General features: G+C 56.9%; 2 protein-coding genes across 4 annotated transcripts; one reads left to right on the top strand and one right to left on the bottom strand.

Annotated features, from left to right (window-relative positions):
- Nucleotides 1–719: 719 nt before the first annotated feature.
- MRPL11 (mitochondrial ribosomal protein L11) lies at nt 720–2,664 on the bottom strand. Its single transcript, XM_084237458.1, has 5 exons — nt 2,462–2,664; nt 2,089–2,184; nt 1,582–1,675; nt 1,337–1,496; nt 720–844 (listed from the first exon to the last, which is right to left on the bottom strand). Exons 1-5 carry the CDS (start codon nt 2,633–2,635, stop codon nt 739–741), a joined length of 630 nt encoding a protein of 209 aa, XP_084093584.1. The 5' UTR covers nt 2,636–2,664; the 3' UTR covers nt 720–738.
- Nucleotides 2,665–9,428: 6,764 nt separating this feature from the next.
- Nucleotides 9,429–16,330, top strand: PELI3 (pellino E3 ubiquitin protein ligase family member 3; the record flags this gene model as incomplete). Of its 3 annotated transcripts, XM_084238163.1 has the most annotated exons (7): nt 9,429–9,617; nt 10,129–10,200; nt 12,182–12,311; nt 12,872–12,973; nt 13,637–13,831; nt 14,110–14,298; nt 15,761–16,330. In XM_084238163.1, the coding sequence occupies exons 1-7, from the start codon at nt 9,466–9,468 to the stop codon at nt 16,328–16,330; spliced, it is 1,410 nt and encodes a 469-aa protein (XP_084094289.1). In that variant the 5' UTR covers nt 9,429–9,465. The 3 variants fall into 3 exon arrangements, with proteins under 3 accessions (XP_084094289.1, XP_084094290.1, XP_084094291.1); XM_084238164.1 differs by lacking the exon at nt 10,129–10,200; XM_084238165.1 differs by lacking the exons at nt 10,129–10,200; nt 12,872–12,973.

Below are 16,330 nucleotides of genomic sequence, written 5' to 3'. Positions count from 1 at the left end.
AATGGAGGTATCTCATTTTTCTTAAACAGCTGAGTAACATTCCACTGTGTCTCTGTCTCACAATTTCTTCATCCAGTCATCTGTCACAGGAATTTAAGTTGTTGGCCATTGTAAATAATGCTGCTATGAACATAGGGGTGCAGAAATCTTTTCCTACTAGTGCTTACATGATCTTCAGATAAATAGCTAGAAGTGGTATTGCTGGGCCAGATGTTTTTTCCACTTTGTTTTCTAAAGAATTGAGAGGAGAGATTTCTGACAGAAGTAGAAGCAACATCTGCTGTTTCTGTAGACCTGACCTTGGCATTCATGCCCCGACCTTGCCCCCTGCCTGTTCTCACTCCTAAAGAAGGGGAAAAATTCTGATTTCTAATCAGTAAGGGTCAGGGTTCTATAGGAATAGAACCTGGGTGAGTTGTTCAGTGTGGCTGATGCTCATATCTGAGAGGCAGCCTGAAGATCCTGCCTTCCTAGGGCGGCTAGTGTCTGTCCACGTTGGCTACTGTCCATACGGTGCCTTTCCCCTGAAGTCCCAAAGCAGAAGTTGAGAGTGGGTGAAAAAGGATGTTTATTTCAGTTTGATTCCCTGATACAGACACATATGTAAAAACATAAAATCAGGAAAAAATTATTAGGCTGGTATGACCTCTCTTACTCCGCTTTGGCACAGTCTGCCAAACTGTTCCCCCTCCCTTCCCAGATGCTCCCTTCAAAATCATGCAGTCCAGGGTACAGGGCTCACTTCTTGGCAGCCTCTGCCTGGGCTACCAAATCAGCCTCCTTCTGAGCAGCCAGGAACAAGGCCCGCTCCTTCTGGAAGGCTGCCAGCTCCTCCGCACTGAGGCTGCAGGTGCAAAAAAACCAGTGGTGAGTGAGCGGGCTGTCACTGGTGAGAATCTCACAAGTAACCAAGTCACTGTCTCAGAACCCAGCTTATCTGGACCTTTCTCCCCTCCTAGACTTCCCAGCCGTTGCCTCAGTTTCCTCTGCCAGGAATGCCACCCTAGCACCCCAACACCTCTGCCTAGGGTGTGGCACCAGCAGCAAATGGATGTTAAAGGGTAAGTGCTGCCCCTGCAGTTATCTGGGCCAGAAGCTCTGCTACCCAGCATCTCACTTGAAGGAAACAATTCCTAAGGTTATTCAAAGCCCCTTGCTGGCCTCAGGGTCAGATCTAAACTTGAGACAGCTCAAAGTCCTGTCCAACTGGTCCCTGGATGTGGCCTCCCTCAGGGGGAAGATGACTCTCCCACTGAAATGTGCCCTCTCAACTTTGCACCACAGTCAAGAACTTTCTGGGTCCTGCCCTCACCCTACGTCTCCCTAGAACACTCACTCCTTCAGCACACGAATGCCCAAGGAACGGGCAGAGCCAATAATGGAGCGGACAACAGCAGACAGGGGCACATCTTGTAGGGCAAAGGCATCATCCTGAGCTTTGATGCGGGCAATTTCATACACGTGCTTCAAGGTCACCAGGCCTGCCACCTCTTTCCCTGGAGGAAGGAACAAGTAGCCCATCAGGTGTCATTGCCTCCCTTCAGAGCCTCCAGAATTCCAGGTACCCACCTTGACCCTCACCTGTGTTCCGGGCTCCCTTCTCAATCCCGGCAGCTGCCTTCAGGAAGTAGGAAACAGTGGGTTGTCCAATCTTGATATCAAATGTCCTATCAGGCTTAATAATAAACAAGAAATTATGAAACTATTTCTTCCTGCCTCCCCACCCCAGTGCCCCTGGGAACTTTTTACTCCCTGTCCCCCTGTACTACAACTCACTTTCCTATGGTGCCCCTCTAATATATCAAAACCGCAGAAAAGATAATTGCAGCAGAAAGTCCCATCACCTCTACTCCAGGCCAAACTCTGCTCTGTAAGCCCCGGTGGGATGGAGGGGGAAGACAAGTGCAATGTGGCAGGGCAAGCTCAGAAATGGCAAGCTAGTCTACACTAGGTAATTGGGGAGAGTGGCACTCAGGAAGAGACTTGCCCAAGAGCACCGCAGCAACCTCAGGTGATCAACCTAGGGACCCAGGGGGAGAATAGGGGGCACTGATAAGGAAAGTGGGGATCAGAATCTCAACTCTGCACCTTCACAAAAATCTTGGTAGGCAGAGGAATGCCTTCTTTGATGTCCTTTGTCTTCTCATTGAACTCCTTACAGAACTGATTGATGGAAACGCCTCGCTGTGAGGGAAGCACAAAGGTCAGGATCGTATTCCCACCACCCGAGAGGCTCCATCAGTCCCCGCCTCCACCTTCACTTCTCTGTCACCACTCTCTTTTATCCAGATCCAGTCACTTTATGTGCCAGCTGATTTGTATGCATCCTCCCTCTTTAGCCCCCATCCAGGGGTTGAGCTCGGGAAGCTGAGGCTGAAATGGCTACGTAACTGACTCCAAGGCATAAAGCAGAGCCGAGCTTTGACGAGACATCCCTGGCTCCATGGCCCGCACCCTCCACCCAAGAACTATCTCCCACGCTTCCCACGCTGGGTTCCAGACGCGGCTGCACCTGACCCAGGATGGGGCCCAGCGGGGGCCCGGATACAGCCTGGCCTGCCCGGACGATGGTCCGGATCACGCCCCCGGCTGCGGGCTTCTTGAGCGTCCGAGTAGCCCGGCTTAGCTTCGACATGATGCACTGTTCCCGGCCTTACTACACCACAGGACAACAGTAAGAGCGAGCGCTCAGGGCGCCGCCATCTTGAGTCAAAGGTTAAGGGTCCTCACGTTCGGCTAGGGCAGGTGAGGACTACAAATAGCAGTCTTGTTTCAGGTCTTCCTTCCGTTCTCCAACTAGTAAGACAAAGAGGGTCAGATGCAAAGGAAAAAACTTTTAGTTTATCATATGAAGATAGAGGAAGGACCCGAATGGCTTGGGTACACGCATTCCTCACGCACACAAAGGCAGTGCTTTGGACAGCTAAGCTGGGGGCCTTGATACTCGCTTAGCATTATGGGTACAGTAGTTTTGACCGCTTATGGGCTTCCTGCCGCTCTCTGAGCTGGGGCGCCATCTGCTGGACATGCTGATAGTCCTTCAGTTTGAAATGAACCTAGCGCTCCTGTGGAGTAGCACTCTCCTCACCTGTCGTTGAAAGTCAGAATGGTTAGAGTACAGAGCGAACTACCTGAGTAGTCCGTGAAGCTGATCAAACTATTTACTCCTAGGGATTGTTGTGGAGACAAGTTAGCACTAAGTGCGTTAGAACATTGCGCACCTCCCAGCAAACAGGTGCTGACTAGCCAGGAGCCGATAAGCGCCGGCCTCATAGAGCTGATGTGAGGCTTAACAGGCCCAGAACGATCCCTGTACGTCATCTGTGTGTTGAATAGGCTAAGTCAGCGTTTTATTTTGTAGTTTAACTTTTTGACATCAGCCACACGCCAGGCACAGTGCTAAGCTCCTCACCAGCATTATTATTTATTTGACCCTCACAATGGCTTGAGGCAAATTGTTTTACTATATTCCTTTAGCAAATTACCAAGTTGAGTCCCCAAAAGGGGCTTTCTCTGTGCAAGACAGAAAGGATGGGATTTCCTGATTCTAGACCTTGTGCCATTTACCACTACTCACTTAGATGCCAGCCCTGCCTCACACATGACAGCATCTACCTGCTCCCAGAAGAAGCTGCTCAGTAGTTCCACATATTCCAGAAGGTAAAATTTTAATTTCTCAGCTTGCCCCTCAAGGGTCATAGGACTTCAGGTTGAACCCACCTTCCAGCCTCGCACCTTCCTGGCACCTATGGATTGTTTGTAGTGAGCACTGTCAAGCCAGTCCATGACCTAGAGGTTCCCTGTTCTCAGGAACTGCAGCTCTGAGCCACAGGGCAAACATTTGTGAATGACATGACCCTATTTGCCAGGAGCGGGCATCTGATCCAAGCTGGCTACACTTCCTCCTCCTATAATTTTTCATTAAAATATAGAAATTCTGTTCTCAATCTAGGCTGATCTCTTGAAAGAAAGTATCAAAATTTGGGAGATGTGGCTTAGTGGTTTCCTCCCTCAGGCCGAGTATGTTGATCTGCATTGGGGGAAGATAGATGTCAACAAACAGAGAGCCAAAGAGAAGTGGGGTGTACTGATTCTGTTACTGAGCAAAGGGGCCCACTACCCACCATGCAAAAACCACATTATGACATCAAGGTTTGAGAAAAGAAAGAGGCTTTATTGCAAATTGATTGGCAAGAAGGTAGAAGAGTAGAAGATGGACTCATCTCAACCTCTCCAGCAAAGAAAGAGAATGAGGACCTCCCTGGTGGCGCAAGGGGTTAAGTCTTAGCACCATGAAGCTATCAGCAGCCACCCAGGCCAGGGGGCTTACCCACATGGTGCAGCAGATATCTCCTATCTCCCCACTGCTCCCTTCAGCAATGGATTTCAGTAGATCTGCCTGTTCTGCTCCCTACTCTGTCTCTGGTGGATCCTCTTACCCCCACCCCACACATCTGGCCTACACCCCAGTTCTTGTATGCATAAATAAATAAATAAATAAATAAATCTTTAAAAAAAAAAAAAAAGGAAAGAGGGCCTCACCTGGTGGCACAGCAGTTGAGCACTGGGTTGTGAGGCTGCCCACAGCCTCTGCAGCGCCGGTTCCATCCCCAGCCTCTGGCAAGGGTCCCACAAAAAAAGAAAGAAAGAAAGAAAGAGAATGAGTTTATATTGGTTTTGGGGACCAGGATTGAGAACAAAGGAAGTTAACTTTTGTTGGCTAGTGAGTGGCTTAAAGGCCAAGAATTGTGGACTTGGCTGAACTACACTGGCTAGTTACAGGGCGTTCACACATGGAGAAGTAGGAAGAGGCCTTTCTTCAGATCACTGGAGTTTTGAATTTCTGTCGGCAGGCCCCTGCCTCCAGGTAGCCCTCCAACCCCTGTTCTCTGTATTTGTGTCTCTCAACGTCAGCCAGCCTGGCGCTCAGGACAAGGTTAGTGAATCAATGTCCAGGCTGCGCGGCCAGCCCTCGGGGGTCGCCTTGGTTCCTGCAGGTGCTAGGACCTGCAGCAGCTCAGTGCAGCTAGGTGGGCATATCCCTGAAGATGCTTTCACACTCCTCTCCCGTGATAACATGCTCAGCCCCCAGAGTCTTCAGTCTGTCGGGAAGCTTCTGGATGCCAGGTCTGTCTCGGGCCACGGTCCTCATACCCAGGACTGCAGTGATCAGGTGACTGCTTGCCCCACTCTACAGCAGGACACATTCTGGAAGGTGGAATCCCTGGCCGCAGCTGCTCGGAGTCCGTCCACATGCCGCAGGCCGTGATAGACGGCAGCAGCACTCTGAAGAGGGGGCACCCTCCGCAAGCCTCCTCGCTGAACACGGCTTCAGTCCGCTGGCAGCATTTGTTCCGTCCAACCAGCATTTGCTGGAATCACCGGGTGTCCTGCTGCGCCCTACCACCCCTTCCATGCCTTCATTTCTCCAAGCAGGCAGCTTGGGAAAGAGGCTGTCATTTCCTTGGGTCATATTATGTCACATGGATTGATAAGGCGGTCAACCTCTTCACACGGATGCCTAACCCCTCCCCCCAGCAGCCAGCTCCTCGGTCTTCAGGTCCACGACCTTGGCTGGGTCCTGTGGTGCCCAGAGACCAGTGTCCAGACCCAGGAGGGCTCAGCCAATGTGGAGTAGCTGGCAGCAGCAGGTTGGCAGCGGCCCAGCATGGGCAATGCCCCCTGCTGCAGCTGGATGGGGTTCGTGCCCCCGCATGCAACATGCTCCCTCCCATTAACTCCAGGGTCAGATTTAATCTCAGTCCTTTTGAATCTTTTGCTCTCCACCCCACTCTTCTACCTGGAATGGCTTCTCAGGTCCGGTGAGATAGCCCCAGTGCCAAGGAACAGGAGAAGCCAGAGGCCTGTGGCCCAGAATCCCTGCACCCTGGCTGTGCCCCTTTCAGCACTGCCCGCCAAGATGCTGCTCTGGATACCTGGGCCCAGCTGTGCTGTTCTTGCCTGGTGGGCTCACATTTCTAGGACTTGGCAGGTTAGGCCTGAGAGAGGGACACACGGCCCCCCACTGCCACCCTTATTTGGCTCCCCGGGCTTCTCTCCATAGTCTGAGAACTGAGGCCCAGGCTCACTTCCGATTCCCCACGCTGAGGCTTCTAGCTTTCCCCAGCCCCACTGTCCCACCCATAACAGGGCCTCCAAGGCTGAGTCCAGTCTCTTAGTTCCTCCTTCTCTCCTCTCCTCTCCAAGCCTCCCAGCCCAGAGCCCACAGGGGTTTGTTTTTCAACATTCTTTCTCGACCAGATACATAAATATTCTTCCAGCCCCTGTCTTCAGGGCTCTTAAACCCAAGACTTGATGGAATGGAGGTTGTATCTTGTTCCTCTTCGTCCCATTCTTTAAAGAGAGAGAGAAGAGAGGGGAGGAGCAAAGAGATTGACAATACCACAGGTCGGTGAGATTATTATTCCCACTAGGCAAGTAAGTCGTCTAGCAAGGTGATGAAGCTGGAGGGATGAAGAGCTGAAGAAGCTGGCACAGGGCTCAGAACTTGGAGCCCGAAGCACCGACTGGAAGTCCAGGCATCTGTGTCTTTCGATGGTGCCCCCCTCCTTCTGTCTCTGCCCCCCTGGACAGTGCCGCAGGCAGGCTCACCCCAGCTTCCCATAGGTTCTTTGGGATTCAAACCCATCCACCAAGCAGCTCCAATCTGATCCCAGGGCTCCATCCCAGGAGAAATCTCTGCCTCCTTGCAGCGAACCCTGGCCCCTTCCCCTGACTGGGGTGGTGGACCCCACCCTGGCTCTGGTGAAACCTCAGCTCCCCGACACTGAGTGACTTGGGCCAAATATCTCCCCACCTCCCACCCTGAGCTTCAGTTTCCCTATCTGCAAACTGGGGGTTTTAATTGTAATTCAGCGAGTGTGCAATTCAGCGCGTGTGCCCGGAGGGGTTGCTCTGGCAGGCAATGCAGCTGGGAGCGCAGGGGGTGAGACAGTCCTAAGGTGGCGGTGCATGCCTGCAAGGGGGCGCAGTGCAGGCTTTGGGGGTGGAAGCCTGCCCATGGCAGAGTGGGTGTGGCCTGCTTGGCAGTGGCCTCTCAGGGATTTCTCTTGATTAATGAATGACTTTGTCCCTAAAGGACACACAGGGAGCTTCTTCCTTGTTTCATCTGGCTACTGGGGCCCCAGAACAGTTGGCAAAGCAGTTGGTATCTTGGACTATTTTTAGGTGGGGAGTGGGTGGGGTGTGTGGATGTCCTGGGGCCCAAGGGAAGTCGGGGAGACTGGTAGTTTCACAGCAACAAGTTTTTTTATGGGGGGCAGGTGCTCCTTCTCAGGAATGTGTGGGTAAACTTCCACTTATGCAAAGGCCACCTCCTCAGTGAAACACACACTCCAAAGGGGTGTGTTAATGGCTCACCCATAGCTTGTGGTTATAGTTCTAAACAGACCAAGAGACAGTGAGTGGTAGGGATCTTATCTGGAGGGCCTTTGGGTCTCTCTTGCTCTGTGTTTGAGCCCCATCCTGCATCCCTAACCAGAAACGCAAGGTGTGGACATTAGGTGTTCAGACGTTGGAGTCACACAGCTCAGATCCACTCTCCGCCCTTTCCAGCGAAATCATCACGAGGTCACTTTTGCAAATCTGTTTTCTCATCTGTACAATGGGTGAGTACCATGTGTGTGCCAGGAATGAAAAGCCTTATTTTGCTCAGAGCGCAGGGCATAGACGACAGAGATTTCCCATAACCCAGGGCGGCCCGAGCTGCCGCGCGAGCGCAGTGCCTGTGGCGTCTCGGGTGGGGGTGCGTGCGGGCCTGTGGCGTCTCGGGTGGGGGTGCGTGCGGGCGGGAGGTGTTCCCGGCCCCCCAGGGGCCCGGAGCCCTCAGCGGCCGCCGGGCGAGAAAGGGACCGAGCTGGGCTGGATGGCGTCTGCGCCCCACGCGCAGGGTCACCACAAGCGGCTTCCAGGGGCCCCGGGCGACGCCTCCACGGCCACCAGTGTTCCCAGCCCGCTCCTTCCTGCCCCGCGTCTTTCCTGTGAACCCCAGGCCTCCCCAGGCGCGGCCTCGAACGCGGGGTGCAGGGTCCTCGGCCCAAGGGCTCAGGCCCCAGGGGAAGACCCCAGCCCGCGGTGGGGAGGAGGCTCCGGGACCTGGGAGAGCGGGGAGTCCCCAGAAACGGGGGTGGGCTCTGGGGAGCCCTAACTGGAGGAGGGGTCCCCTAGACAAGGGGGCCAGAGAAACTGGGAGAGGGAGCGCCCCGACAGACTGGGGGGCGGGGCGGGGCCGGGGCGGGGCCTCACGAGGGGGCGTGGCCTGCCGGCCGAGCGCCGCCGCAGGGGCGGGGCCCGGGGCGGGGCCTGGGGCGGGGGCGGGGCGTGGGCTTCGCGCTCGTCCCCTCCCCCCGGCCCGGTGTCCCCGTGACGAGGCAGCGCCGAGCCGCCGCGGCCCGGCCCATCCCGCTGCAGCGGCCCCGGGGCCGAGCCGGGCGAGGCGGGGAGGGAGCGGCGCCGAGAGGGCCCCGAGCGCCGCCAGGTGAAGCCTCCGGGACAGAGGGGCGGGGGCTGCGCCGGGCGGGCCCCGGCGGGCGCGGGGGGCGTGTTTGCGCGTCCGGGGGCGGCCGGAGGGGCGAGGGCGGGCGCCGGCGGTGCGCGCGCTCCCGCCTGCCGCGGCCCGGGTGGGCGCCGGCTGCCCGCGGGGCTCGGGGGTCGGGGCTGCGCGCGGGGCCGCCGGGGGCATCTGCGTAAGCGCCGGGCTGTCGGGGAGCCGGGCCCGGCGCGGCCCCTCCTGCGCGCGGACGCCTCCAAACAGGCTTCCTGCGGCGGCGGGCGCTGCTGCAGCCGGAGCCGGAGGGGGGAGCGCGCCCCGCAGGCCTCCGGAGACCCGAGCGGCCCGGGGACTGCAGACAGACACCTGAGGGAGGGCAGGGCGCGCGCGGGAGGGTCTGGAGGCCTGCCCGAGGGCGGCGCCAGGTGGGGGACTGAGGCAGGTGGAGGGGGAGGTGAGGTGACCAGGCAGGCGGAGGCGGGGAGGAGGGTGGGAAGACAGAGAGAGGATAGTCACTGAGAGCAGAGTCAGACAGACAGAGACCTAAGCCCACAAAGGGGTAGAAAGACTAAGATCATCAGAGAGACTCTAAGAACCCGGCAGAGGGTTTCTCAGAGGTCCTGAGACGCGGAGCTAAACCTAGGAACGGAGTCTAAGATGAGGAATAAGTTCCCCCCCCCCCAACTCCTGGGGTGCCTCACTTCCAGCATATCCCAGACTGGGGTCCTGGCCAAAAGGAAACCTCTGATCCTAGGGCCCCTCCTTCCCCACCCTACCCATCTACCTTCCCTGGTATCTCAAAACCCTGGACAGTTTAGGGGAGGCAGAGGTGAAATAGCAGTGATGGTCACTCTGGCCTTAGCCGAAGTGATCCACAAACAGGCTGGAAGTGGCACTGAGTGGGGCTGGGGCGGGAGGCTGCAAAGCTCTTTTTCTCCTCTTCCACTCTGCCCAGAATGGTGCTGGAAGGGAACCCTGAAGTGGGCTCCCCCCGGACCTCAGACCTCCAGCACCCTGGGAACCAGGGCTCTTGCGTCCTCTCTTCTCCCGGTGAAGATGCCCAGCCCGGTGAGGAGCCCATCAAGTATGGCGAACTCATCGTCCTGGGGTGAGCGTCCCTGGTCCAGTTGGGGCTGGGCACCGGGTACCTCCCAGGGCAGCCAAAGGGCCCCAGCTCTCCCTGCTTGTCTTTCCTCACCTTCCCAGCCGAGAGTCACAGTTGACCAAATCCACCCCAACTCATAGTTGTGATTTTTGTCTTCCCACTTTTCATAAATTACTGAGAGTTTCCGATAAGTTTCTATTAGATAAGAAAAAAGTCCGACCAGCCGCCTTTCATAAAGCACCTAGTGTCTGTAGTCTTGGGTGAAGAACTCTGGTTTCCCAGCAGAGCTGCTTGGTTCAGATCCTGCCTCTGCAGCTGCTTAAGGTCCCTGTGCTGCGTTTTCCCAGTTTACAAATAGGACGATAACCATGTACCTGAGAGGGCTGTCAGAGGAATGGATGAGGTGACTTCTGTAAAGCACGTGGAACGGTGCCTGGCGCGTGCCGAGTGTTCTGGGAGGTAGGCCTGCGCCAAGCCCTTTCATGGACATTATTTCATTTCAATCTTCACAAAGATGCTGTGAGGAAGGAGGTGAGGAAACCGAGGCTCAGAGAGGGGAAGTGACTGGCCCAAGGGCACACAGCTGGTAAGTGGCAGGGCTGGGATTTGGACCTAGGTCTTTCTTACGCTAGGCCCAGCGCACCTTCACTAGCCAGGGCTGACCCTCACTTTGCAGATGAGAGCCTTGTGGCCAGGAGAGAGGAAGCCACCTTCCTTGGTGGCTGGGTCGACCTCACCCCTGCCTGGTTTCCCCTGACCAGGACCCCTGCACCACCCACTTAACCTCTTCCCCAGACACAGAACCCCTTCTTCCTCCCTCATCCATACATCCCGTGGCTTCTCCACCTGCTATCTGTCCTGAAGGAAATATCTGATACTGCGCTTCCATGTTGACCATTCTCTAGAAGCAACACATGCTGTTTGTTGACATGTACGTGCCAAGGACTTCTATTTTTTTTCATAATAACGATAGCAATAATAGCTAATTTGTATGCAGGGCTTGCTGTCTACATGCCAAACTCTGCATTGAGCAGGTTAAATGCTTTATCTTATTCTCACATGAGCCTGTGAGGGTTCTGATCAGTTAGCCCCCTTTTATGGAGGTCACATGATACGTGGAAAAGCCAAGATTTGAATCAGGCTGGTCTGAGTCCAAAGCCGGTATCTTGCACTGGGAGGAGCTTACCAGGGCAGAAGTGGTGCCCTCCGGCCCGTGTTTGCTTTAGAAAAGTGGCTGCTTGGTGTCCCAAGGGAAGGGCTTGACTTCTCAGCTGAAAGCAAGTCTGTGGAGGGGGAGACCACGGACCCTCTTGACAGCCACTGCTCCCCTGCAGAGCAGTGAACCTCCTTGCTGACCACACATGAGAGCGGCCCAGAGAGCATGTTGAAAATTCCGTCCCTGGGTGCCTCCCAGACCCCTGGAATCAGTCCCCATGGATGGGAGTGTGGAGTCTGTATTTTCACAAACTCACCAGAAGATTCTGATTTGAGTGGTCTTTGGCTTAGTTGAGAGCTATCCTGTCCCTCCTCGCTCCAAAACCTTCTATGGCTCCCAACTGCTCACAGACTTCCCAGCCTGGTGTGAGGGGGGACGGAGGAACCTTCCACCACCTTCATCGTCCCCTTCCCCTATTGCACATCCCCACTCCCTGAGGTCACCAAGCTCTGCCAGCCTCGGACAGCATAGGCGAGCCTTTCATCTCGCTGGGCTTCTGCAAGAGGCCAAAGCTGGGCCGACCCAGTTCAGTCTTGCACTTTCTCAGGGTTTAGCCTGGGGCCTCAGGCAAGTCATTTTCCCTCGTTCCCCTGAGCCTCGATTTCCCTCATTCATAAAATGGATAGAAAGACACTTGCCTGGCAGGACATTGCACAGATTCCATTAGGTCATTAATAAGGCGAAGCACCAGGAACACAGGAGGCCCCAAACCATGGCGGCAGTCAAGGCTATGACTCACCCCATCTTTGCCTTCCACAATCATTCCCTTGGGACAAGAGCTGGAGAGGAAGGTAGAAATTTGATGTGGATGGATATGTGGAGGTAGTGGCCTTGTGGGTCCATTTATTTCATTTCTGTTTCCAGAAGTACTTGTGTAATAAGTGACAGCTTGCTAACGGCAAATCCCTTTCAGTTCTTCAAGGCCTCGAGTAGATATTCCCTCTCCCAGGAACCTGGTCTTGGGGCCAGAACCCCCTTCTGCCTCTGTGGCACACTGGACTGTTGCCTGGGTCATGGTAGGGGTGGCTTCCAGGTTCTTTGAAAAACCAGGGCCCCCTCCTGTCACCACGGATGGCACTAAACTGTCCTAGGGTGCATCACATCTGCCACCCCAGCACCCGGTTAATTGAAAGAAAGGTCTTTGAAGATGCCCTGCCCTTCACCCCAGTCCACAAATGCACAGTTGGGGCTTCTAGTTTGGGGTGTTTCTAGAGCTTGTATGTTAAGGCAAGGTTTGCCCAGAGTTGGCATTCCCTCCAAATCTGTTAAGGGTTCACTGTTTCTTCCTTTCTCTCCTTCCCTTCCCCATCCCTGCACTCCTTTATTTTTAACCTCCCCCCCACATCCACAGCTACAATGGGTGTCTGGCAAGTGGGGACAAGGGCCGCCGGCGAAGCCGCCTGGCACTGAGCCGCCGGCCACATGCCAACGGAGTGAAGCCTGATGTCATGCACCACATCTCCACACCGCTGGTCTCCAAGGCAAGCAGCTGCGCCCACAGACCTGGGTGCCAGTCCTGCCTCCCCCAAGACCCAGGCCTTCAGCCCTCCAGGCGCTACCTCTCCACAGCCCCGCTGGACCAGCAGCCCCTGTCTTCACTCACAGGGCCGCCAAAGGAATGGCGCTGGCTGGCGAGCCTTTGCCCTGTGCACAGCCCATTGGCCCCCAGGCCCCAGTCACCAGATGCACATGTCAGCTGTAACTCAGAGAGGGGAAGCAACAGTCACACAGCAATGGCAGAGGAAGAGGCTGTGGTTTCAGGGGGTCTGGGCTAGAATTCGGGCTCTGCTGTTTCCCACTGTGGACTGCCGCTCGGGTCTTCTCTCTGAGCCGCAGCTCCCCCACCCACACTTTGGGTGATAACTGTGCCACCTTCCGTAGTGTAGCTGTTGGGTCCCCGAAGGTTACCTGTGTAAAGTGCCGGCCAGGGACCCCTCTGCGGAGCGCACTGCCCCTCCCCCAGGCACGGCCGCTGGCGTGTGGGCTCACGTTCCCGGTGGCCACATGCCCTGGAACGTGACGTCTCCTTTCTCCCTACCAGGCGCTGAGTAACCGCGGCCAGCACAGCATCTCCTACACGCTGTCCCGGAGCCACTCGGTCATCGTCGAGTACACACACGACAGTGACACAGACATGTTCCAGGTAAGCTCGGGCCCCTCCAACAGCAGCCCGGCCTCTGGGCGCCAGACCTCAGTGCTCAGCAGTTGTTCCCAGGTGAGCCAGGGGGACCAAAGGTTGCAGGGAAGGCACCTGCTCAGGTGGTCATTACGTTGCAGAGGACTCAGGGTGTCCAGCCCGGGAGGCTGTGGTGCTGATGGCTCAGCGAGCCAAGTCACGCCACCCCGTTTCAGATCCTGTCGCTTTCTGGCCTTCTGGCCGGGTGACCTGAGGCAAGACTCAGTTAACCTCTCTGGGCCTAGATTTCCTCACCTAAGATGCAGGGCCCTTAGTAGCGCCGCCTGAGCAACTGCACATGAATGTACCGCAGTCAGGCCACACGCAGAAGTCATTGTTGGCTGCTAACATTTGCACGCTCCCCGCTGTGGGCTTCCCCCTCCCGCTGTTCCCTCAGTGAAGCAAATCATTTTTACTGAGTGGGATGCTTCCTGGAGCTGTGGGGGAGGCAGATTAGGAAAAGCCCCCGCCATGACGATTAAACTTGTAGCCCCCTTGAAGTTCGGATGGTGCCCCAGCTTCATCGTCCAGTGACCCCAAACACAGAGCATGTGCCCAGTCCCAGGGGTGGGAAGACCAGGTGGGACCCCCTGTGCACACAGCGTCTCTGTGCTTCCCCCCTCTTCACAGATTGGCCGCTCCACAGAGAACATGATTGACTTTGTGGTGACAGACACGTCCCCTGGAGGGGGGGCCACCGAGGGCCCCTCCGCCCAGAGCACCATCTCCCGCTACGCCTGCCGCATCCTCTGCGACCGCCGGCCGCCCTACACTGCCCGCATCTACGCTGCCGGCTTCGACGCCTCCAGCAACATCTTCCTTGGTGTGAGTGAGCCCCCTCTGCCCCCCGGGAGTGACGAGCACCTCATCTTCGAGTGAGCCAGGAGCATCCCACAGTCCTCATAGCCGTGACTGTGCAGGGATTAGTGACCCATTTAACAGATGAGCACAGCGAGGCTCAGAGAGGTCAGGGCTATCTGGGGTCATCAGTCCCGACCCCGGTGCTCTCTGGGCCCCTGCCCTTGAGGGTAGAGAGCAGCACTCTAGCTCGAAGCCCGCTGGGGCCACCTGGGGACACCATCTGATCCCAAGTGTGGTCCCAGGAGCGGGCAGCCAAGTGGCGGACCCCCGACGGCCTGATGGACGGTTTGACCACCAATGGGGTCCTGGTGATGCACCCAGCAGGCGGCTTCTCGGAGGACTCAGCCCCGGGCCTCTGGCGGGAGATCTCTGTCTGCGGGAACGTGTATACGCTGAGGGACAGCCGTTCAGCGCAGCAGCGGGGGAAGCTGGTAGGTGGCTTGCTCCATGCACCCTGCACCTCCTTACTCTGCCTGGGCGTCCTGACATGTCTGTCCCCCTGCCCAAGCCTGGACATGATCTGGGGTCCTCCTGCACTGGAGAGCCCCATCAGCTCACAGAGGGGCCCGACCAGCCTCCCCATGTGTAGTCCCCAAACTGCTGGGCACCCTCGGGTGACGTGCAGCGGAGATCACACAAATACTGCACTCCAGGTGGCTCTGAGGATATGGCAGTTTAAAAAAAAAAAAATCACACCTTCTTGGGAGGTGACACTGGCAGCGTATGAGCGGTTTATGGCCTAAAGTGTTGCAACTTGTACCACGTCTGTCACATTCAGACGGTCTCGCTCCTCGTCCTCCCAGTGTGTGGGCTCAGGCAGCCATGAGCCCTCCGCAGGCTCTGGTCGGTGGAACCTATCTCAGGGGTGGGGAGAGAGCCTGCCCAAGGCTCCGGGCCAAGCTTCTCGAATGGGCCTGGGCCAGGGGATGCAGCGCCTTGAGTGGGGCATGGCTGCCCAGGGCATTGATTCTTTTGGGAGATTTGGGAAAACATTTTTTGTTTTAAAGATTTATTTATATGAGAACCGGGGTACAGGCCAGATGTGCGGGAGGGTGAGAGGATTCACCAGAGACAGAACAGGAAGCAGGACAGGCAGACTGACTGAAATACACTGCTGAGGGGAGCAGCGGGCGAGACAGGAGGTCTGTCACACCATGTGGGTATCTCCGCTCGAACCGGCACTGCAGAGGCTACGGACAGGTTTACAGCACTGCGCTCAACCACCTGCGCCACCAGGGAGGCCCCAGGAGACATTATTTTAAAATACGCCTGTGACTGTTTGACCAGCATCCACTTCTCCAGCACCGACGGGTGCCAGGTGTTTACACTGATTGACTCTTAAGGACTACTTAAGACACTGGGAAGAGGAATCCAGCTTGAGGAGAAGGAAATCAGCCCGGAGATACAGTGTTAGGGAGGGGTGAGGCCAGAACTCACACCCAGGCAGCCTAGCTCTGCCTTTGGACAGCGGCTTTGGCTAGGTGCCCAGCGCGACCCACAGAAGTTTCCTGCCGCTGCCATTAGGGGAGAGCCTGGGGAGATGGTTTAGAAAAACTCCATTTGGGTCCAGACCTCCTGATTGGACAGATGAGGGGACCAAGGTCCACATCCCACTGAGAGTGAGAGGCCATGTATGCTGGGAGCACCTGGGCCTTCTCGCCCTACCCTTTCCTCTGCCCCAGCCCCTCCTCCTCCCCAGCACTCCCTTCCACCCCTGCACCCCCTTCTCCTCCCCAGCCCTCCTCTCCTCTGCCTCTGTCCACTCTGCTGGTCCAGGGTGCCCTCTCCAGGGAGGTTCAGTGGGACCAGTGGGCAACTGGCTGGGGTGGTAGCACCGGTGGCCGGGGCTTGGGGCTTTCGTGGGTAGTAAGGCTCTTCTGCTGCCCCTGGCAGGTGGAAAACGAGTCCAACGAGCTGCAGGATGGGTCCCTCATCGACCTGTGTGGCGCCACGCTGCTGTGGCGCACACCAGCAGGGCTCCTGAGGGCACCCACACTGAAGCAACTGGAGGCCCAGCGGCAGGAAGCGAACGCAGCACGGCCCCAGTGCCCCGTGGGCCTCAGCACCCTTGCCTTCCCCAGCCCGGCCCGTGGCCGCACGGCGCCTGACAAGCAACAGCCCTGGGTCTACGTCCGTTGCGGCCACGTCCATGGCTACCATGGCTGGGGCTGCCGGCGAGAGAGGGGCCCCCAAGAGCGTGAGTGTCCTCTCTGCCGCCTCGTGGGCCCCTACGTGCCCCTGTGGCTCGGCCAGGAGGCCGGCCTCTGCCTGGACCCCGGGCCGCCCAGCCATGCCTTTGCACCCTGTGGCCATGTTTGTTCTGAGAAGACTGCCCGCTACTGGGCGCAGACACCATTGCCCCACGGCACCCACGCTTTCCACGCGGCCTGTCCCTTTTGCGGGGCCTGGCTCACTGGCGAACATGGCTGTGTCCGCCTCATCTTCCAGGGGCCACTGGACTAG

Source organism: Talpa europaea (assembly GCF_964194135.1).
Source record: "Talpa europaea genome assembly, chromosome: 1".
Lineage (NCBI taxonomy): Eukaryota > Metazoa > Chordata > Mammalia > Eulipotyphla > Talpidae > Talpa > Talpa europaea.
The sequence above is the reverse complement of the archived record's forward strand: the minus strand, read 5'-3'. Positions and strand labels throughout refer to the sequence as shown.

Bases quoted from the DNA above. Each gene is read 5' to 3' on its own strand.
- MRPL11 (XM_084237458.1), bottom strand. From the start codon at position 2,635: ATGTCGAAGCTAAGCCGGGCTACTCGGACGCTCAAGAAGCCCGCAGCC. The intron at 1,676-2,088 runs GTGCAGAGTTGA...TTTATTATTAAG, and splicing joins CTACCAAGATTTTTGTGAAG to CCTGATAGGACATTTGATAT. The intron at 845-1,336 runs GTGAGTGTTCTA...TTGCACCTGCAG, and splicing joins GGCATTCGTGTGCTGAAGGA to CCTCAGTGCGGAGGAGCTGG.